Consider the following 20488-nt stretch of genomic DNA (forward strand, 5'->3'; position numbering starts at 1 on the left):
ATATTTGAGTCCTTGCACAATATCTCATATTATGAGATGCTCTTTTGTTTACTTATATTGAACAAAAAAGTACTTAAGGAAAATGTATTAGCTTAAAAATCTACCTCATTTGAAGCTAGTTTTAGGATGTTTATAGAAAGTCTTAATAGAATGGGGGGGAGGGGAGAAAAGAACCAACACATTAATTATTCCCAGATAATACCTTAAAAGTGTTGGATGCTGTGACAAAGAAGACTTACAAACACTGCTTTCAAAAAAAATACTATTCTAAGAGTTCCTGTCTTGGCTCAGCAGTAATGAACCCAAACAGCATCCAGGAGGATGTAGGTTTGATCCCTGGTCTTGCTCAACAGGTTAAGGATCTGGCACTGCTTTGAGCTGTGGTGTAGGTGCAGATATGGCTCGGATCTGGCGTTACTGTAACTGTGGTGTAGACCGGCAGCTGCAGTTCTGATTTGACCCCTAGCCTGGGAACCTCCATATGCTGGGGGTGTGGCCCTAAAAAGACAAAAGAAAAAAAGAAAGAAAAAAAGAAAGAAAAAAAATACTATTCTCTCAGAAAGGACACAAATAGGAGTTGTTAATTCTGGGGAGGTAACTAGGCAGCTAAGGTACAGGACTGGGAGGGTGACCTACTTTTCACTGTGCACCCATTTGTACCCTTGACATTTTAAGCCAGATTAATGCATCACCTACTAAAAAAAAAAAAAAAAAAAAAAGTTAAATCCTACAATAGAAATTACAGTTTCATAAAACATTATAACCAATCACAAACCAAACATGAGTGATTACGAATGTAACATTATAAGACATACTAAAAAAAAAATAAAATAAAAAAAATAACTTCACTATTTTGCAAATGGTACTTGTGGTTTTGACGTAAAATCTTTAGTGTCAGATCATGCATGTACTCAAATACTGCTGTAATTCAAATAAGAAAGACAGAAATGAAGATACGCCCTGGATTTGGGAGCTAGATGGATAAAGGAGAGAGGCTCTGCTAATGATAACACACCACCGAGATTCACAGGCAAGAGTCTGGGCAAGATGATTTAATGAAATATGAGTGTGGATAAAACAATCCTTCTCTATTATTGCATTGCTTCGCAGTATATGATTTTAATTGTGTACATGTAATTAAATTAATATTAAAATGTTTACCATTTCATCTACCTCCCTCTACAAGTTTATAAGGGGAAGACTACCTCGTATTTGAGCTTACCTTATGTTCAGGCATTCACATTCAAGAGAACATTCTTTCAAGCTCTAAGAACATCCTTGCAAGCAATATCAAGTAAAATTGCCACAAAGTATAAATTTTCCCAGTACATATGACCTTCTCTGCTCAAGATCATTTCCTTGAGCAACTGTATATTATTGCAATTTTATACCAGTTCAACTCTCTTTTTTTTTTTTTTTTTTTGAGGGTAATACTTTGAATATTATACTGGTCCAAGAGCACTGTGTAAATCTGATCAGCGTAGTTATGGTTTAATACGTGTGGTTATACTCTCTCAGCCACTGTTTGAGATAAAGCTGGGTTCGTCATTGACAGATGGTTCTAAAGCCATCACCAGCCAACCACAGCTTTCTGAAGGCTGTGACAGCCCCAGCAAGATGTTGCTTTATACTAATCAAATTGGACAAGGGTCATGCCTAACAAGCACCAGGGAGGTATCAGCTATTTTGTTTGAAGGGAGAACAACGACACTCTCCAAAGACGGGTACTAAAGAACTGAGAACAGGAGCAGAAGTCCTCAATCCACTTTCCGGAATAAGATAAGGCTATTATTTGAAAAAGCTCAGGAAACACTTAGAATCTAGAAATCTAAGTAACATGATACAAAGGAAGTGCTCCACAGAAAAAGTTTTATTTCTTTTGGCTTTTAAAACAAATTTAAAAACTATATTTGTTTGTGACTGTAAGACTCACCATAAAGCATGAGTGGAAAAGCATCGCAAATCCAGTTGAAATTCTTAATTCTGCACCTTTACTGTGTATGCTTGGTGTGTGTATAAGTTTTAGAACTTTGTTAATTTTGATATTTTGAGTATTAAAAATAAGCATAATCATCTACTGCTATTCATTTTTGTGAAAAACTGATAGTATTGTGTTTTCCAGAGACTCTAGGATGCCTCTATGATAAATCAGGAACAGATACTGTTCTCCTGAACAGACAACAAATGAACAGAAAGTATCCATTTGGTATACAAGCATGAGCCCGCTGAAGACTACTGAGAATATGGCCATATCCTATACTCATGAATATAAAAAACACTCAGACAAGAAATCCTTGCTTTCTTAGAGGTCCTTAAGCTAGCTCAGACCTTGCCAATTCTGAAATTAAGGTGCAACACACATGGGAGGAGAGTCTAGTTGAATCCACCGTCTCTCTTCCCTGGAATCAGCATAGGAAGCTACTTTCCAATGCCGCCCTAGCATGAAATCTCTGCTTGTGCTAAAATGGCTGAACCTAAAGCTTATTTCCAAAGATAACGTTGCTACCAAAGATACTTTCTCAGGAAATAATGAAAAAATTGAGTGGAAAGTGAAGTTCTGTTACTCAAAACCAGCAAGCACCCCTCTGAAGTTCTCTCCAGACAGCCCAATGGAACCGACCAAAAAAAAAAAAAAAATTACTATCAAAGAGGAATACATTTGGCTCACAAAGAGCTACATCTTTAAGGCGAAGAACTCACCATTCTTCCTTTCGTTCAGAGGAGGCAGGTGCTGACTGGACTGCAGGGAGAGCTCCTGCAGTTCGTGGGCAACGGCTTCACTTTGAGGACTTGGAGCAAGATGGGCTAGAGGCCCCAGTTCGTCCTCTGCGTCTAGCGCCCCTGTGTGATCCATTGTGCTCCAGTCACCAGCAACAGGGCGTTCGAGACACCTCTTAGATGTGGCCTGTCAAAGAGACTGTCAAAACAAAGAATGGGTAAATAGGTGGTACATACATTTTTCTCTGATTTGCACAAAAGTATTAAAATAGAAACCCCAGGTTCTAGTTCAGTTTCACTGCTGTGTGGCAACTGCCAATTTATTTACCCTCTGTGGATTCAAAGTCCTTGTCCAATACACAGGAATAATATACCTCTCAACTAAAAAAGTGTTTACTAGGTAAAAGAAAGTTGAAAGAGTTTGCATAATTTTTTATACTATAGATCAAAGAAAGCTAGTTACTGGTGTCACTACTTAAAAGATTTTAATGCATCCTAAAATGAGACTAATGCTGATGAAAATAAAAAAGCTATCTGGCTTGAAAATCAATCTCAACTTCTACAAATCAAATGATTTTTACATTAAGTCAACATTCTCAGCAAACAGCAGTATTTTAGATAATGATTCCTCCATCAGCCTGGGTCTGGGAGTGCCAACAGAGAATAACTCTCAGCCAACACACAATGGATACATAGTTCATGACAAAGAGACAAAACTTTATTTTAAGCCACTGAGATGTGGGGTTGTTTATTGTAACAGCATAACCTACCCCATTCTAACTGATACAGAAATTGGTAACAAAAGTATCAAAGACACAATAAAAACCCTAAATAGGTGACACTGGCTTAGGGGCCAAGCAGCAGGCAACAAGAAAACTGTTAGTGGACGCTTTAAGCTCAAAGATCAACGGTCTGTATTAGGCAACAGCACCGCACCTGCCATGTCGCCTGCTTCGTGGCATCCCACATCACTGTTTATCCATTCGCCTACTGATGGACATTTGTTTCTAGTTTTTGACTATTGCAAATAAAGATGCCATGAACATTATCATACAAGTATTTATACGGATATATGCTTTCACTTCTCTGGGTTAAATACCTAGGCGTGAAATGATTGAATCATATAGCTGCTGCATGTATAAATTTTAAAGAAACTGACAAACTATCTTCCAAAGTGGCTGCACTATTTGGAAGTCTTACAAAAGTGAATGAGAATTCTAGCTGTTGTACATCCTTGTTGATAGCTAATTAGGGTCAATTTAAATGTTTTTAGCTATTTTAATGGGTGTACAATGGTACCTTGTGGTTTTAATTTGTATTTCTCTAATGATGTTGAGCATATTTTAATGCGCTTAGTTGCTATTTATATATCATCTTCGGTTAAGTATCTGATCAAATCTTTTTGTTGATTTTTAAAATTAGGTTGTTTTTTTTTCTCATTATTGTTTCGAGAGTTCCCAATATATTATGAATGAAAGTTCTTTATCAGATACATGATCTGCAAATATGGCATCCCTATATTTGTTTTATTGGTGCTTCACTTTACTGTACTTTGCAGATATTGAATTTTCTTTAAAATTGAAGGCTTGTGGCAACCCTGCATAGGGCAAGTCTGTCAGCACCATTTTCCCAAGAGAATTTGCTCACTTTGTGGCTCTGTGTCATATTTTGGTAATACTTTTTTTTTCTTTTTATAGTTACATCTGCAGCACATAGAAGTTCCTGGGCTAGGGGTCAAATCTGAGCTGCAGCTACAGGCCTACACAACAGCCACAGCAACACTGGATCCAAGCCACATCTGTAGCCTACACTGCAGCCTGTCAAGGAGCGAACCTACAATCCTCATGGATGCTCAAAGGTTCTCAACCCACCAAGCCACAATGGGAACCCCACAAAAATTTTCACTGAAAAAGACACATGCACCCCATTTTCATTGTAGCACTATTCACAATAGCCAAGACATAGAAACAACCTAAATGCACATCAACCGATGAATGGATTAAGAAGATGTGGTACATATACACAATGAAATACTACTCAGCCATAAACAAGAACAAAATAATGCCATCTGCGGCAACATGGATGGAACTAGAGACTCACACTAAGTGAAATAAGTCAGAAAGAGAAAAGACAAATACCATATGATATCACCTATATCTGGAATCTAATATATGGCACAAACAAACCTGTCTACAGAAAAAAAATAAACTCTTGGACATGGAGAACAGACTTGTGATTGCCAAGGGGAACGGGGAGGGAGTGGGATGGACTGGGAGTCTGGGGTTAGTAGATGAAAACTATTGCATTGAAGTCATATATATATATATATATATATATACATACATACACACACACACACACACATACATACATACATATGACTGGGTCACTTTGCTGTATAGCAGAAATTGACAGAGCATTGTAAAGTCAACTATATTAAAAAAATAATTTTAAAAAGGATTCACCACTTTAGATGCCATTAGCAACATCTGTGATTCATGAGAAGAGGTCAAAACATCAATATTCAGAGGATTGTGGAAGGAGTTCCCATTGTGGCTCAGCAGGTTAGGAACCTGACTAGCATCCATGAGGATGCGGGTTCAATACCTGGCCTTACTCAAGGGGTTAAGGATCTGGTATTGCTGTGGCTGTGGTGTAGGCTGGCAATTGCAGCTCCCATTCAATCCCTAGCCGGGGAACTTCCATATATCATAGATATGACACTTAAAAAAAAAAAAAAACCCAAAAAACAAAGAGCTGTGAAAGAAGTTAATTCCAACCCTCATGAATGACTTTGAGGGGTTCAAGACTTTAGCGGAAGAAGTAATTGCAGACGTGGTACAAACGGCAAGAGAACTAGAATTGGAAGTGAAGCCTGAAGATGGAACCGAATTGCTGCAATATCATGATAACCAAGTGGTTTCTTTTGAATGGTTTCTTGACATGGAATTTAATCCTGGTGACAATGTTGTGAAAATTGTTGAAATGACAACAGAAAATTTAGAATATTACATACATTAGTCGATAAAGCAGTGGCCGAGTTTGAGAGGATTGAATCCAATTTTGAAAGATGTTCTACGGAGAGGAGAGTAAAACGCTACCAAACAATATTGTATACTACAGAGAAATTGTTCGTGAAAGGAAGAGTCATTTGATGCAGCTAACTTCAGTGTTATTTTAAGAAACTGCCACATCCACACCAACTTTCAGCAACCACCACCCTGATCAGTTAGCAGCTGTTAACATCAAGGCAAGACCATCCACCAACAAAAAGATTGTGACTCACTGAAGACTCAGATGATGGTTAGCAATTTTATTTTTTGGCATATGCTACCGCATACCTAATGACCTACAGTATGGTGTAAACATATCTTCTACATGCACTGAGAAACCAGAAAATCCGTGTGACTTGCTTTATTGCAATATTTGCTTTACGGCAGTGGTCTGAAACCAAACCTGCAATATCTTTGAGGTATGCCTATATTTTCTCCCAGTCTCTGGCTTATCTTTTTATGTTCTTAATAATGTTTTATAAAGAGAAGATGTTTTTAACTTTATCAGTTTTTTTCTTTTATGAATCATGTTGCTAGTGTTATAGCTAAGAAGTCTTTGATTAACCAAAAGTCACAAAGATGGTCTCCTATGTTTTCTTCTAGATATTTTACAGTTTAATGTTTTACATTTAAGTCTGTGATCCACTTTGAGTTAATTTTTGTATCTGCTGTGAGATTACAAATCAAAGTTTTTTGGTTTTGGCTTAAGGATATCTGATTGTTCCAGCACCATTTGTTGAAACGGTTATCTTTTCTCCACTAAATTGTCTTTGTATCTTTGTTGCAAGCCACTGACCATGTATATGTGGGTCTATTTCTTGACTCTTTATACAGTTCCCAGAAGGGAAAGAATCACAAAGGAGGAGCATCTAAATTTTGTGCATAAACTCTGCCCAAGTTTCTGGCTGACCCTGAAATTATACACATGTAGGACAGACTCCCAACAGCTCAGCTAAGTCAAAAAGAATGGGAAGACAGTTTGCAGAAATGAGCTCAGCAGAGTTAACTGCTAAAATAAAAAAATTACTCTTAAGAGGGAACTTTACAGAATCCAGAGTCTCCACAACTATTCATATCTGACAAAAATACCCTTTAATAATGAAAGCTAAATCATCGCCAGCAGACACACACTACAAGAAATGCTAAAAAATTTCCTCAGGCTGAAGGGCAATGGTACCCCATAAAACTTGGATCTTATGAACGAAAAGCATCAGAAATTGTAAACATGCAGATAAATACCAAAGATTAGATTTTCCTCTTGATTTCTTTAATATTACCATTCAGAGTTAAAAATGGTAACGGTATTATGAGGCTTATAATGTATGTAGATGTAAGATATGACAATTACAGCATAAAGGATAAGGGAAGGGTAACCATATTCTTATATACTTATATTTCTATATATTATAAGGAAGTTGTACAGTTTTATTTTGAAGTAGATTGATAAGTTAAGGTTGTATCTTATAATTCTTAGAACAACAATTAAAAAAAAAACCATAGTTTTAGCTAAAAATCCAACAGGGATACTAAAAAGGAATTCAAAAAATACTCAATTAACCTAAAAAGAAGGAACAGAGAAATATAAAAAGAGGACAAACATGAACAGTAAAATAGCAGACCTAAAACCAATCTTATCAATAATGATATTAAGTGTAAATGGACTAAACACTATGATTAAAAGAAAGAGATTGATAGAACAGATCTTTAAAAGTCCAAAAATGTATGTCTATAGATAACATGCTTTAAATACGAAGACATAAATAGGACAGAAGTAAATGGATAGAAAAAGACAAGTCATGTAAGACGCCCAGGAAGGCTAAAATAACTACATTAACATCAATTAAAATAGACCTATGTATGTATTAGGCAGGTGAATTTGTATGTAAAATGACTTATTTTGCAATGAATATTAAAATGATTCCTAGATTTTTTCTCAAAATTATGAATTTTCATTTCAAATCATTAATACAAAATAAAATCTGTTCATAGCAAATTAATACTAAGATAAGTACCATAAGGCCCTTACAATGGCAAGATGTACAAACTCTGAACATTAGTGCTAATGATTTGGAAGATCCTTTAGGCATAAGATTTTAAAATATTTTCCTGTGCTATTATCTGCTTTTCATATTGAAGAATTTTTTTTCAACCTATTATTCCTTGACATTAAGCTCACCTTAAACTCCCACACATTCCTCCAAATTAAGAAAATTATAAGTTAAGAAACTCTTTATAAAATGTATCAAAAGGAAAAGGATAAGTATTCAAAAATTTTAACTTAATATTCATGAACATTTTTGATGGAGTACAGGCTCTTTCTATTCTGAAATTCTACTATCAAATTTGCAAGCTGTCACCTAATATCTACTGAAATGCTTGATAATTTTCTTTTGAAACTGAAATTCAACATCAAACATAAAGAAACACTCTCTGTCCAATAGTCTCTAATTGAGATGTTATTAAAGAAATGGTATTGTAATGAATTTTTTCATTGGGTCATAATCTATGGAAGTCAAGCAATCATTCAGCTTTCATAAGACAAACTGTGATAAAATATTAATCTGTCTAGAACTGACAGAACAAATGGATATGGAATTAATATCTGACACATCCCAGTAACATAACTTCATTCCAAAACGAAACTAATCCAACATTTATCCAGCACTAGGTCAAAGCACAGCACAACACCAGTAAGATCAACCTTGGATATGGCACCTGCTCTCAAAAATCCAACCATTTCATTGTTACATACTACACCAGAGACAGAAAAAAATAAATGGAAAGAAACAAGATTATTTGGTCTATTGATTCACTCGTATCTTTTTTTCTGAATAGAGTCAAGATAACACCAATAAAGAGCTTATATTTAAAAAAGATGCTGTGGGGCTTCCCGTTGTGGCTCAGCAGTTAAGAGATCTGACTAAATCCATGAGGACGCAGGTTGGATCCCTGGCCTTGCTCAGTGGGTTAAGGATCCAGCATTGCCATGGGCTTGGATCCTGTGTTGCTGTGGCTGTGGTGTAGGCCAGAGGCTACAGCTCTGATTCAACCGCTAGCCTGGGAACCTCCACGTGCCACGGGTGCGGCCCTAAAAACCAAAAAGAAAAAAAGATGCTGGGGGAATCCCCTGCTGACCCAGCAAGTAAAGGATCTGGCATCGTCAGAGCTGTGGCTTGGGTTGCTAGTGTGGCACGGGTTCAATCCCTGACCTGGGAACCTCTGCAAGCTGCAGGTGCACCAAAAGAACAAGACAAAACAAAACAAAATAATGTAAAATAAAAAGATGCTGGGCTACTGGGCTAAAGTGGTGCCCATATTAGTCTAACATTTGTTCTGAGCCAAGTGAAGTCCAAAGTCAAACCTCATTCCACTGTACCTTACTGTTCATAACGACTAATTCACATGAAATATTCGTAAAAAAAGCAGTATAAAATCACTGCTATATAAAAAATGCTAAATAATAAAAGAATTCAAAGAACATCAATGTCAAACTTCAGAAGCTTATTAGTCAGCCAAAGGCAGACAGGTAGAATATCCAAATAGCCTCAACGAAAAATGTTTTAGCAATAGCAAAACTGTTTTCCCTGCCCTTTAAAGCTCCCCTGAATTACAGACATGACGAAAACAGCTGGCTAGTAGCCAGTAAAAATACATTTCTAAATTCAAACAAGATAAAACCTGAATCAAGAAGTTCAAGTTCAAAGACACAGTAGACCACACACAAAAAGTAATCATCTACATTAGAAAAGTATTTACTGTTAATTAAGTCCTATGATCAAACGAACTGAAATTTTCATACCAAATACACTTTTGAGAAAGAGAATTTTGTGTCACTGCGTTGGGTAAATTAGTGGTATAAACCCTGGATTATTTTACATTATCAATTCTCCTTCAAAGCTCTTGGTGGCAATTTGTTAAACATACAATATTAGAGCTCAAAATTTATGTATGAATGTAAAAACAAATTGCTGTCAACTACACTTGCAAAAGTATTTTCTAAATATTTTATTTCTGCATCTGTATTATGTTCTAAACTAAATCTTTTAACGGCATGAAGAATTCAGGATCATGTCTGTTTACATTTTTATATAAGTAACATTCACTTCTCAGTTTTATAATTTGGGGGGCAAAGAACTGCTAAAAGGAACACTTTATCTAATCTGTCCATATTCACTCTTAATAAGTAGGATAGAACCAAAAAAAAAAAAAAAGAGTTCTAAAAGCAAGTTTCTACACAAATATTATTTCACGACATAATGTTTTTATTCAAGAAAATATTTTTGTTCCACTATTTTTTATAATTTTTGTTTTGATTGCTTGAATGTGCTTATATTTTTAAAGACTATCAAAGTTGGTAGAATAACAGGACATTTTAGCTGAAAGGAATCTTAGAATCTATATCTAATGCATGTGCTTCTCTACCCACCTCACAATATGATAATCATTTAGAGAACTTAAAAAAAAAAATCCCTAATGAGTGAGGGTACAAGGGAGGCTGCCCTGAGATTTTCAACAAAATTGTCTCGGATTGAGTGATTCTAATGTAGCCAGTGTTGAGAATCACTGATCTAGTGGAACCCCCTTATTTTATAGAAAGGACATATCATTTGCCCAATGAGGGGGAAGAGAGATCAGAAGCAAATTATTGCAGGATGTGTGACAAACAATAGCATATATGTAGATACAGAATGCTGTGGAAATTAAAGGAATTAAATGTCTAATTGTATTTAGGTTAGGGAAGTCTCCCAAAATGAACAGGAATTTACAGGAACAGAAGTTTTTCTCATTAGTAACAGTAGAGTGGCAGCAACAACTACCATCTAATAGCAAAAAGTTTGATGGGGCCAGTGTAGAAAGAAACACTGGACATGGAGAAGCAAGACAAGGCTGTACAGTGAGTTAAACCACAACCGTGAAGAAATGTGTACTCTAAGAAACAGTGATATTATCAGATTTGTATTTTACAGAGATCATTCTGGCAAAGGTATGTTACTGATACAAATCTCATGCTGAGGAGTTCCTGCTATGGTGCCATGGGTTAAGAATCCAACTGCAATGACTTGGGTTGCTGCAAGGTGTGGGTTCAACCCCTGTCCTGGTGCAGTGAGTTAAAGGAGCCAGCGTTGGTACAGCTATGGCTCTCGGATTCAGTCCCTGGCCTGAGAACTTCCATGTGCCATGGGTGCAGCCATTAAAAAAAAAAAATTCTCACACTGAATAACCAACATTGAAGATTAAAGAACAAGCAAACAAATATGAATAACATAGCATCTAAAATGAAAAATACACTAGAAGGAATCTAAAGCAGGATAATTTAGGCAGAAGAACAAATAAGCGAGGTAGAATTGAGGAGAGTCTAAGATACCTCTGGGACAATCTTAAATGTACCAATATTTGCATCATAGGGGTCCTAGAATGAGAAGAGAGAGAAAAAAGGCCAGAGAAAGTGTTTGAAGAGATTACAGCCCATACTTCTCAAACATGGGAAAGCACTCACTCACTCAGGTTGAAATACAGAGATCCAATACAGAAATACAGAGACAAACCCAAGGAGAAATATACTAACCAAAGGGGCAAAAATTACATACACAGAAAAAATATTAAAAGCAATAAGAAAAAAAGCAACAAACCACATACAAGGAAACCCCCATAAGGATATCACCTGATTTTTCAGCAGAAATTCTGCAAGCCAGAAGGGAGTGGCAAGATATATTTAGGGTAAGGAAAGGGAAGAAACTACAACTAAGAATACTCTATCCAGCAAGGTTCTCATTCATTGTTTCCATGTCTTGGCTGTTGTGAATAGTGCTGCAATGAACATAGCAGTACATCTATCTTTTTGAACGAAAGTTTTGACTGAATATATGCCCAGGAGTGGGATTGCTCCTGGTAGCATTCCTGGCATATTTAGTTTCCTGAGGAACCTCTATACTGTTTTCCATAGTGGTTGCACCAATAATTTACATTCCCACCAACAGTGCAGGGAGGTTCCCTTTTCTCCAGCATTTGCTATTTGAGGTCTTTTTGGAGGGGGGCGGTAGGGTCTTTTTAGGGCTGCCCCTACAGCATGTGGAAGTTCCCAGGCTAGGGGTCAAATCAGAGCTGCAGCTGCCATCCTATGCCATAGCCACAGCAACGTCAGGTCTAAGCTGCATCTACAACCTACACCAAAGCTCATGGCAATGCCAGATCCTTAACCCACTGAGCGGGGCTAGGGATCAAACCAAGTCCTCATGGATACTAGTCAGGTTTGTTACTGCTGAGCAGAATGGGAACTCCTATAGTCTTATTAATGATGGCCATTCTGACTGGTGTGAGGAGGTACCTCATTGTAGTTTTGATTTGCATTTCCTTACCAATTAGTGATATGAGCATTTTTTCATGTGCCTATCGGCCATGTGTATGTCTTCTTTGGAGAAATGTCTAACTAGGTCTTCTGCCCCTTTTTCATTTGGATTGTTTTTCCTTGTTGAGCTGTATGGGTTGTTTGCATATCTTGGAGATTAAGCCCTATTTCCATTTCCTCCTTCAGTTGCAACTATTTCCTCCCACTCCTTAGGTTGAATTTTCATTTTTTTTTTTTTTAAGGTTTCCTTTGCTGTGCTAAAGCCTATAAGTTTGTTTTGGACCCATCGGTTTATTTTTGTTTTTATTTCTATTGCCTTGGGAGATTGACCTAAGAAAATATTCGTACTGTTGATGTCAGAGAATGTTTTGCCTATGTTTGCTTCTAGGAGTTTTATGGTGTCTTGCCTTATGTTTAAGTCTTTGAGCCTTTTTTTTTTTTGGTCTTTTTTTTTTTGCAGGTGGGGGCATACCCGAGGCATAAGGAGGTTCCCAGGCTAGGGGTCAAATCAGTGCTGCAGCCATCAGCCCACACCAGAGCCACAGCAACATGGGATCCAAGCCGCATCTACCACTTACACCACAGCTCACAGCAACGACAGATCCCCAATCCACTGACAAGGCCAGGGATCGAACCCACACCCTCATGGATGCCACTCAGGTTTGCTAACTGCCAAGCCATGACAGGAACCCCAGAGCCATTTTGAGTTTATTTTTGTGGATGGTGTGAGGGTGTATTTTAGTTTCACTGATATTCATGCCTCTCTTCAATTTTCCCAGCACCATTTGATGAAGAAACTTTCCCATTTTTTTTCTTGCCTCCTTTGTCAAAGATTGATTGACTATAAGTTTTATTTGGGTTTATTTCTGGGCTCTCAATTCTGTTCCACTTGTCTGTATGTCTGATTCTGTACCAGAATCACACTGTCTTGATTACTGTAACTCTGTAGTACTGTCCTAGGTCTGGGAGAGTTATGCCTCCTGCTTGGTTTTATATCCTCAGGATTGCTTTTAGCCAAAGCAATCTTGAGAAAGAAAAGTGAAGGAATCAAGCTCCCTGAGTTCAGATTATACTACAAAGCTAAAATAATCAAAACAGTATGGTACTAGCACAAAAACAGAAATACAGATCAGTGGAACAGCATAGAAAGCCCAGAAATAAATCCACACACATATACTCAATTTATGACAAAAAAGGCAAGAATATACAATGGAAAAAAAAAAGTCTTTTCAATACGCAGTGTGTAGAAAACTGGACACATGTGAAAGAATGAAATTTGAAAACACTCTCGGAGTTCCCGTCGTGGCGCAGTGGTTAACGAATCTGACTAGGAACCATGAGGTTGCAGGTTCCATCCCTGCCCTTGCTCAGTGGGTTAATGATCCAGCACTGCCGTGAGCTGTGGTGTAGGTCACAGACGTGGCTCGGATCCCATGTTGCTGTGGCTCTGGCATAGGCCGGTGGCTACAGCTCCAACTGGACCCTTAGCCTGGGAATCTCCATATGCTGCAGAAGCTGCCCAAGAAATGGCAAAAAGACAAAAAATAAAAAATAAATAAAAATAAAAACACTCTCTAACATCATATGTAAAAATAAACTCAAAATGGATTAAAGACCTAAATGTAAGACTGGATACTAAAAATCTCCTAGAGGAAAACATAGGCAGAACACTCTTAGACATAAACTGCAGTAAAAATCTGTTCTGATCCACTTCCTAATAAGAATGAACAAACAAATGAGACCTAATCAAACCTGAAAGCTTTCACACAATAAAGGAAACCATAAACAAAATGAAAAAACAATCCACAGAATGGGAGAGAATATTTGCAAATAAAGTGGTCGACAAGGGATTAACCTTCAAAATACACAAACATCTTACACACCTTTATATCAAAAAAATAAATAAATAAATAAATGGTCAGAAGATCTAACCAAGGAAGACAGACAGCCAAAAAGCCCATGAAAAGATTCTCAACATCACTAATTATCACCAAAATGCAAATCACAACTACAACGAGGTATCACTTCACACGAGTCAGAATGCAAAGTGATGCATCACAAAGTCTCCAGACAATAAATGCTGGAGAGGGTATGGAGAAAAGGGAACACTCCTACACTGTTGGTGGGAAGGTAAAATGGTACAACCACTATGGAGAACAGTATGAAGGTTCCTTAAAAAACTAAAAAGAGAACTACCATATGATCCAGCAATCCCACTCCTGGGCACACATCCAGAGAAAACCATAATTCAAAAAGATACATGCACCTCAATGTTCACTGCAGCACTATTTAACATGGAAGCAACCTAAATGTCCATCAAGAGAGGACTAGGTAAAGAAGATGTGGTATATATATTCCATGGAATATTATTCAGCCATAAAAAAGAATAACGCCATTTGCAGTAACATGGATGGACCCGGGAATTATCACATTAAGTGTAGCAAGTCATTAAGTGAGGTAAGTCATAAAGAGAAAGACAAATACCACAGGAGACCACTAGTATGTGGAATCCAATTTTTAAAATGATACAAAAGAACTTACAAAACAGAAACAGACTCAAAGACTTCAAAACCAAATTTATGGTTACCAAGGGGAAACGTAGAGAGGGCAAGGGGAATAAATTAGGAGGTTGGGACTGACACATACACATGACTATATATAAAAAAGATAAGTAAAAGGACCTGTTGTACAACACAGGGAAATCTACTCAATATTATGTAATAACTTACATAGGAAAAAATTCTGAAAAGGAACAGATATAGGTATAACTGATTTACTTTGCTGTACACGTGAAACTAACACAACTTCATAAGTCAACTATACCCCAATAAAGTTTAGAAAAGAAAAAGGAAGTCTATTACATTACCACTCTGTGTGGTACTAAGCTTACTCCATGCCTTCCTTAATTTTGCTCTAATGACCTCTCTGTGGGTTAAGTATTACTTCCCTTTTACAGATGAGAAAACCAAGGCTTGGAAAGATTAAATAAAATTGAGAGATTAGCCTCAAAGTCAGGATTCCAACTTCAGGGCTCGTATTCCTTCTACAATAACACGACACATATGTGCCAAAACGCAAGTAAAGTTGGAGCAAATAATTGGGAGAGACAGATGATGCTGGGCGAGGAGGAAGCAGTGTGGAAGAGGGAGCTGTGGAAAGCTCCATCGGCACAATTCTTTACACACACACACTGTAGGTCAAGTGCATCGGGCACTGCCCTGGGCACTGGGGGTTCCACAAGGACTCATTCACAACCCCTGCTCTCCTGGATGGAAGGACCTTGTTGATCAGGCAATTATGACACAACAGTCGTGCTGAATGAGACCAGCACAACACACCTGCTCCAGGGCAAATGAAGGAAACCACCTTCTTTTACTGCTCACTTTAGCAAACACTGAGGGAGTAGCTGGAATTAAACTCCAGACCCGAAGAAAATGAAATCTAACGTTGTAGATGTGCTGCACATAAACAGGATATGTTTTTGACATTAGGTCATAATTCTTTCAAATAATGAGTTTTTATTTGCACCAGTTGGATTTATGTGTAGACATTAAATACATAGCAAAGTGTACTATAAATATACCACATACTGATAATACACTGTATAGAAGAAGTTACATAACTGCTCTTCTATGCCTAAAGCGGCTCTTATAGCTCTAAAAATGCCAATGTGACGATTTATTTTTTTAACTTGTTTACTGCAGACTTGCTTCAAATGAACATAGCATGGAGCAAAATGCATACTTAACAGTCTCCAAAGCGATGCATTCTGAAGTACTGCAGCTAACATTTAAGTAAAGAGGGTTCCTGAAATATTCATTGCAGTCCATCTAAAATTTTGAATTAGCAAAGGCTTAGAACACATGTGGTTTTTTGCATTGTTATACAAAAAGAACTAGAAAATTGTATTTGTTCCCCAAGTAAAATTGCCAAAGCCCAAATCTTTTTAGCTTCAACAACTGCATTTTCCAAGTGTATTCAAAATGAGTGATTCTCAGAGAATAAAAATTGATTGGAGGAATAATTTTAAGCTGAGATGATTTCCATATTTATCAAACACTGGGGTAAAAGCAAACTCTAATCTTGCTGAGCCATAAATTAGCATTTGATTTAAATGCCAAGAAGTAAATATTTATAAACAGATTAAACCAATGTTTTATTTAACAGATAAAAAACATACTGTACTCCTATCTCTAAGTTCTCCAGGGCAGGAAGGGGAGGTGAAAGGGAAAAGGGAGAAGAGGGGAAGAGGAAAATGGAGAGAAGGCCACTAAAAGGACGGCAGTCTCGCTGTTTTCTAGCTCTTTACTCTTCTTGATAATAGAAATCAGTAGAATTTAAATTTAAACAAAGATATCAAGCAAAGTATTGCAAAACTCATGAAAAGAAATGAAGCTGAATTTACTTGTCCAGGATATCCGGACCAGTTAAGCAACAGAGCAGGGACCCCGAGTCCTCCTCTACACAAGTCCCCCAAGTTTAGAACCGAGTTCTTCGGTACTTAATTAACCAGAAGAGAAATGCTCTTTTCTGAGGCGCCCACGCCAGATAGTCAGACGGTAAACTGAAAAACTCAAATAAAGGAGTCACGAAAACTGACAGGCACCAATCTAAGACACTTTCTGTTAAGTTAGAGCGCACAGTCAGTTGCTTGCCCGTCTCCCGTCGCGGGGTCAGGGTCTTCTCTGTGCGCATGTGTTGGCTCTTTGGCACAAACCACCACCGTCTATGATGTCCCGTTTCTGTGTCTTTAAAGTGGAGCAAAAATGGATAGGATTTTGAGCACGAAATGTCTATATTTTTACAATTTTGAACACAATTTTTTTCCACTTCTCACCCACACCCAAGTCAATGGTATTAAGTAACATGACTTTGGGGTTCCACACATTAAACATTTTTGCATTCATATTTATCAGTTTACGCAATATTTAAACTACATACTTAGGCTTACCACTACTACTGGCATAAACACACTTAGGAACAAACACAGCTGACTTCTGGTTAGCACACAACTTAACTAGTGAGAACAGAAACGTTACCAGACTTCCGTGTCACCTCCCAGCCAAGCCCATTCGGTATGTCCTGGGACAAAGGGACTGGAGAAGACTGGTGAACCAGCAAGCCAGACAAGTGGGGTGTGGATAGACAGGTTCCACCACAAAACATTTTAAAATGGATGCTGATGCCAAGGGCATCCCAAATGCCCTTGGTCTCTTTAAGGTCTCTGGAGACTATTAATACGAATCACTTCTTAGAAATTATTTCATTACTAACTCTATGCAAAATGAGTTGGCACTGTCCTCGGAGACAACAGGTCAGAGTACATACCAAATAAAAGTTCGTGTGCAGAGTTTTTTAACAGCACTGTAGCAGACAGTACAATTAGATATGTTTCTAATGTCATTAAATATGAAACAATAGGAGGAGTTCCCGTCGTGGCGCAGTGGTTAACGAATCCGAGTAGGAACCATGAGGTTGTGGGTTCGATCCCTGCCCTTGCTCAGTGGGTTAACGATCCGGCTTTGCCATGAGCTGTGGTGTAGGTTGCAGACGCGGCTCGGATCCCGCGTTGCTGTGGCTCTGGCGTAGGCCGGTGGCTACAGCTCCGATTCAACCCCTAGCCTGGGAACCTCCATATGCCGCGGGAGCGGCCCAAGAAATAGCAACAATAACAACAACAACAAAAAAGACAAAAGACAAAAGCGGGAGCGGCCCAAGAAATAGCAACAATAACAACAACAACAAAAAAGACAAAAGACAAAAGACAAAAAAAAAAAAAAAAAGAAACAATCAATCCTCATTGTATCACAGTCCTTTCAAAACATTTGTGAATTCTTCTGTCCATTAAAGGCACTTTGGCATGTATCATAAAACCACCATTTCAATCAGCTGTGAAATTTTTATTAGTTTTATAATAGTTGTGGATAAGTATTTGTTGTTGAGATATAATTCACACACCATAAAATTACCATTTTAATGTGCCCAATTCAGTGATTTTTAATAGAGTCATGAGGGGTGCAACCATCACTAATTCCAGAACATTTCTATCATATTTAAAAGAAATCCCACCCCCATCAGGAGTCCTTTCCCATTCCCCTCTTCCCCCCACCAGCCTTTGGTACCACTAGTTTACTTTCTCATTTCTATGTATTTGCCTATTCCAGGCATTTTTAAAAAAAACAATTTTACTTCCTTTCTAATCTAGATGTCTTTTCTTTCTTTTTTTGCCTAATGTCTCTGGCTGGACACTCTGAACAATGCTGAAGAGAAGTGGCGAGAGTGGATATCCTTTCTTGTTACTAATCCAAGTGGAAAAGCTTTCAGCCGTTACCCATTAGGGTGGCACAGACTGTAGGTGTTTGGCAGGTGCCCCTTTACCAGGCTGGGAAAGTTCTCTTTTATTCCTAGTGTGTTGGGAGTTTTTATCATGAGAAGGTGCTGGACTTTGTCAAACGTTTTTTTCTTTATCTATTGAGATAGCAGTGGGTTCCCTGTCTTTATTATGTTAATATAGTGTACTGCATTTATTGATTTTTTTTTTTGGATGTTAAATCAATTTTGAGTTCTTGTGATGAATTCCATTTGGTCATGGTATAGGATCCTTTTTATAAGCTGCAGATTTGGTTTGCTAGTATTTTGTTTAGGATTTTTACATTCTATTTACAAGGGATATAGCTTTTATTTTTTGGATGCAGCCTGCAGCGGCTTCATGTGGAATCTCCATTGCCAGACCAGGGACTGAATCTGGGCTGCAGCAGTGAAAGTGCAAGTCCTAACCATCAGACCGCCGGGGAACTCCCTTACAAGTGATATAGTCTGGTTTTCATGTGCTGTCTGGCTTTGGCATCAATGTGACACTGGCCTCAAAGAATGAGTTAAATCTTCCCTTGTCTTCTACTTTCCGGAAGAGTTTGTGAAGAACTGGAGTTAATTCTTCTTTAAACCAGTGAAGCCATCTGGTCCTGGGCTTTTCTTTTTGAGATGTTGTATGATTACTAATTCTATTTCTTTATTTGCTATAGGTCTACTAAGATTTTCTAATTCTTCTTGAGTCAGTTTAGGTAGTTTGCATCATTCTAGAAATTGGTTCATTTCATATTATCTAATTTGTTGACATGTAACTGTTGAGAATATCCCTTATAATTCTTTTTATTTCTGTCAGGTCAGTAGTAATGTCCCCACTTCCATTCCTAATTTTGATAATTTGAGTCTTTTCTCTTTTTTCTTAGTCTAGCTAAAAGTTTGTCCATTTTTTTGATCTATTCGAAGAATCAACCTCTGGTTTCATTGATTTTTCTCAACTGTTTATTTTCTGTATTATTTACTTCTGCTCTTCATTATTTCCTTCCTTCTGCTTGCCTTGGGTTTAGTTTGTTCTTCTTTTTCAGTTTTATTTAGGTGGAAATTACCGATTTAAGATCTTTGGATAAATATTCCTAAAGTTACAAACTTTTCACAAAGTGATAACATACACTTTAATGCACAGTATCTACATTATTCTTACAATGTGTGGTATTCATAAATTTCAAAAAACACTTATTATGATGTTTAAATTAGTTAACCTTAAACATTCCTGGGACCATTTCTACAACACTGGAGTATAAGAGGACCAAAAGCACTTCAGAAATCAGAACCGTTACACCTTCCAGACATTTAGCCTTTTTCTGAACATACCCAGCAATGCAAACGGATCACTCTTCCACAGGCGGTCCTTTTCATCTCAGAGAATTCTACCACATGGCCCTTCCCTGCACTGAAAGGAAACCATCAGTGGAGTAGGTTGGATTTTCAAAAGGAAGACATGACACTATTTCCAATCCTGCATGTCCTTACAATGTGACTTTGGCATTACTCTCATCAAAAGGTGGGATGCTCTAAGCCTCCTCTGCTTGCATTTGGGCATCTGTGCTACAGCATAAGGGAAGTTACATGACTTTCAAGATTAGGTCATAATAAGTCTGCCTAAGTCTCTTGGGATATTCATCTTTGGGGCTGCCGAGCTGCCATGTGAGCCACCTGACTACCCCTCAGGCTGCTATACTGTGAGGAAGCCAAAACTACCCCATGAAGAACACCTGGAGAGGCCCCAATATGATGTGAAGCAACAGAGAGCTACACGGCTAGCCCCCAACTACCTTAGCCACCTGCCCTTGCCCCTGCAGTTTCAGCCAGTGTCTGAGTGCAACCAAGCAAAAGACCAACCAGAACTGTCCAGCCGAACCCACCTCAAATCCCTGACCCACAGAAGTCATAGAAAATAATAAGTAACTGCTATGGGTTGCAGCCACTAAGTTCTGGGGTGAGGTGCTACACAACAATAGTAACTGAAATATTTATTCTAGGCAACATGTACTCCTTAAAATTCCAGAGT

The 20488-nt window shown here is 37.8% G+C and overlaps 1 protein-coding gene across 37 annotated transcripts in view; it reads right to left on the reverse strand.

The window, feature by feature from the left end:
- The window catches only part of MRTFB (myocardin related transcription factor B), a 296254-nt gene that overhangs the window by 128140 nt on the left and 147626 nt on the right, over positions 1–20488 (reverse strand). For 32 of the 37 annotated variants that reach the window (XR_014840748.1, XM_085017536.1, XM_021086582.2 and 29 more), the window contains one exon: positions 2701–2917. Coding sequence is in view for 36 of the 37 variants with exons in the window: in XM_085017536.1 (XP_084873662.1) it covers positions 2701–2854 (154 nt within the window). In the remaining variant the exon portion in view is untranslated. Of the gene's footprint in view, positions 1–2700; positions 2918–19791; positions 19871–20488 lie in introns of all 37 variants that reach the window. The other 5 variants (XM_085017551.1, XM_085017545.1, XM_021086577.2 and 2 more) reach the window with 1 other exon arrangement.

The sequence above is a fragment of the Sus scrofa genome, chromosome 3 (genome assembly GCF_054392235.1).
Source record: "Sus scrofa isolate SSC_HxYL_T2T_F1_AM1 chromosome 3, Sscrofa_HxYL_maternal_Yorkshire_Landrace_v2.0, whole genome shotgun sequence".
Lineage (NCBI taxonomy): Eukaryota > Metazoa > Chordata > Mammalia > Artiodactyla > Suidae > Sus > Sus scrofa.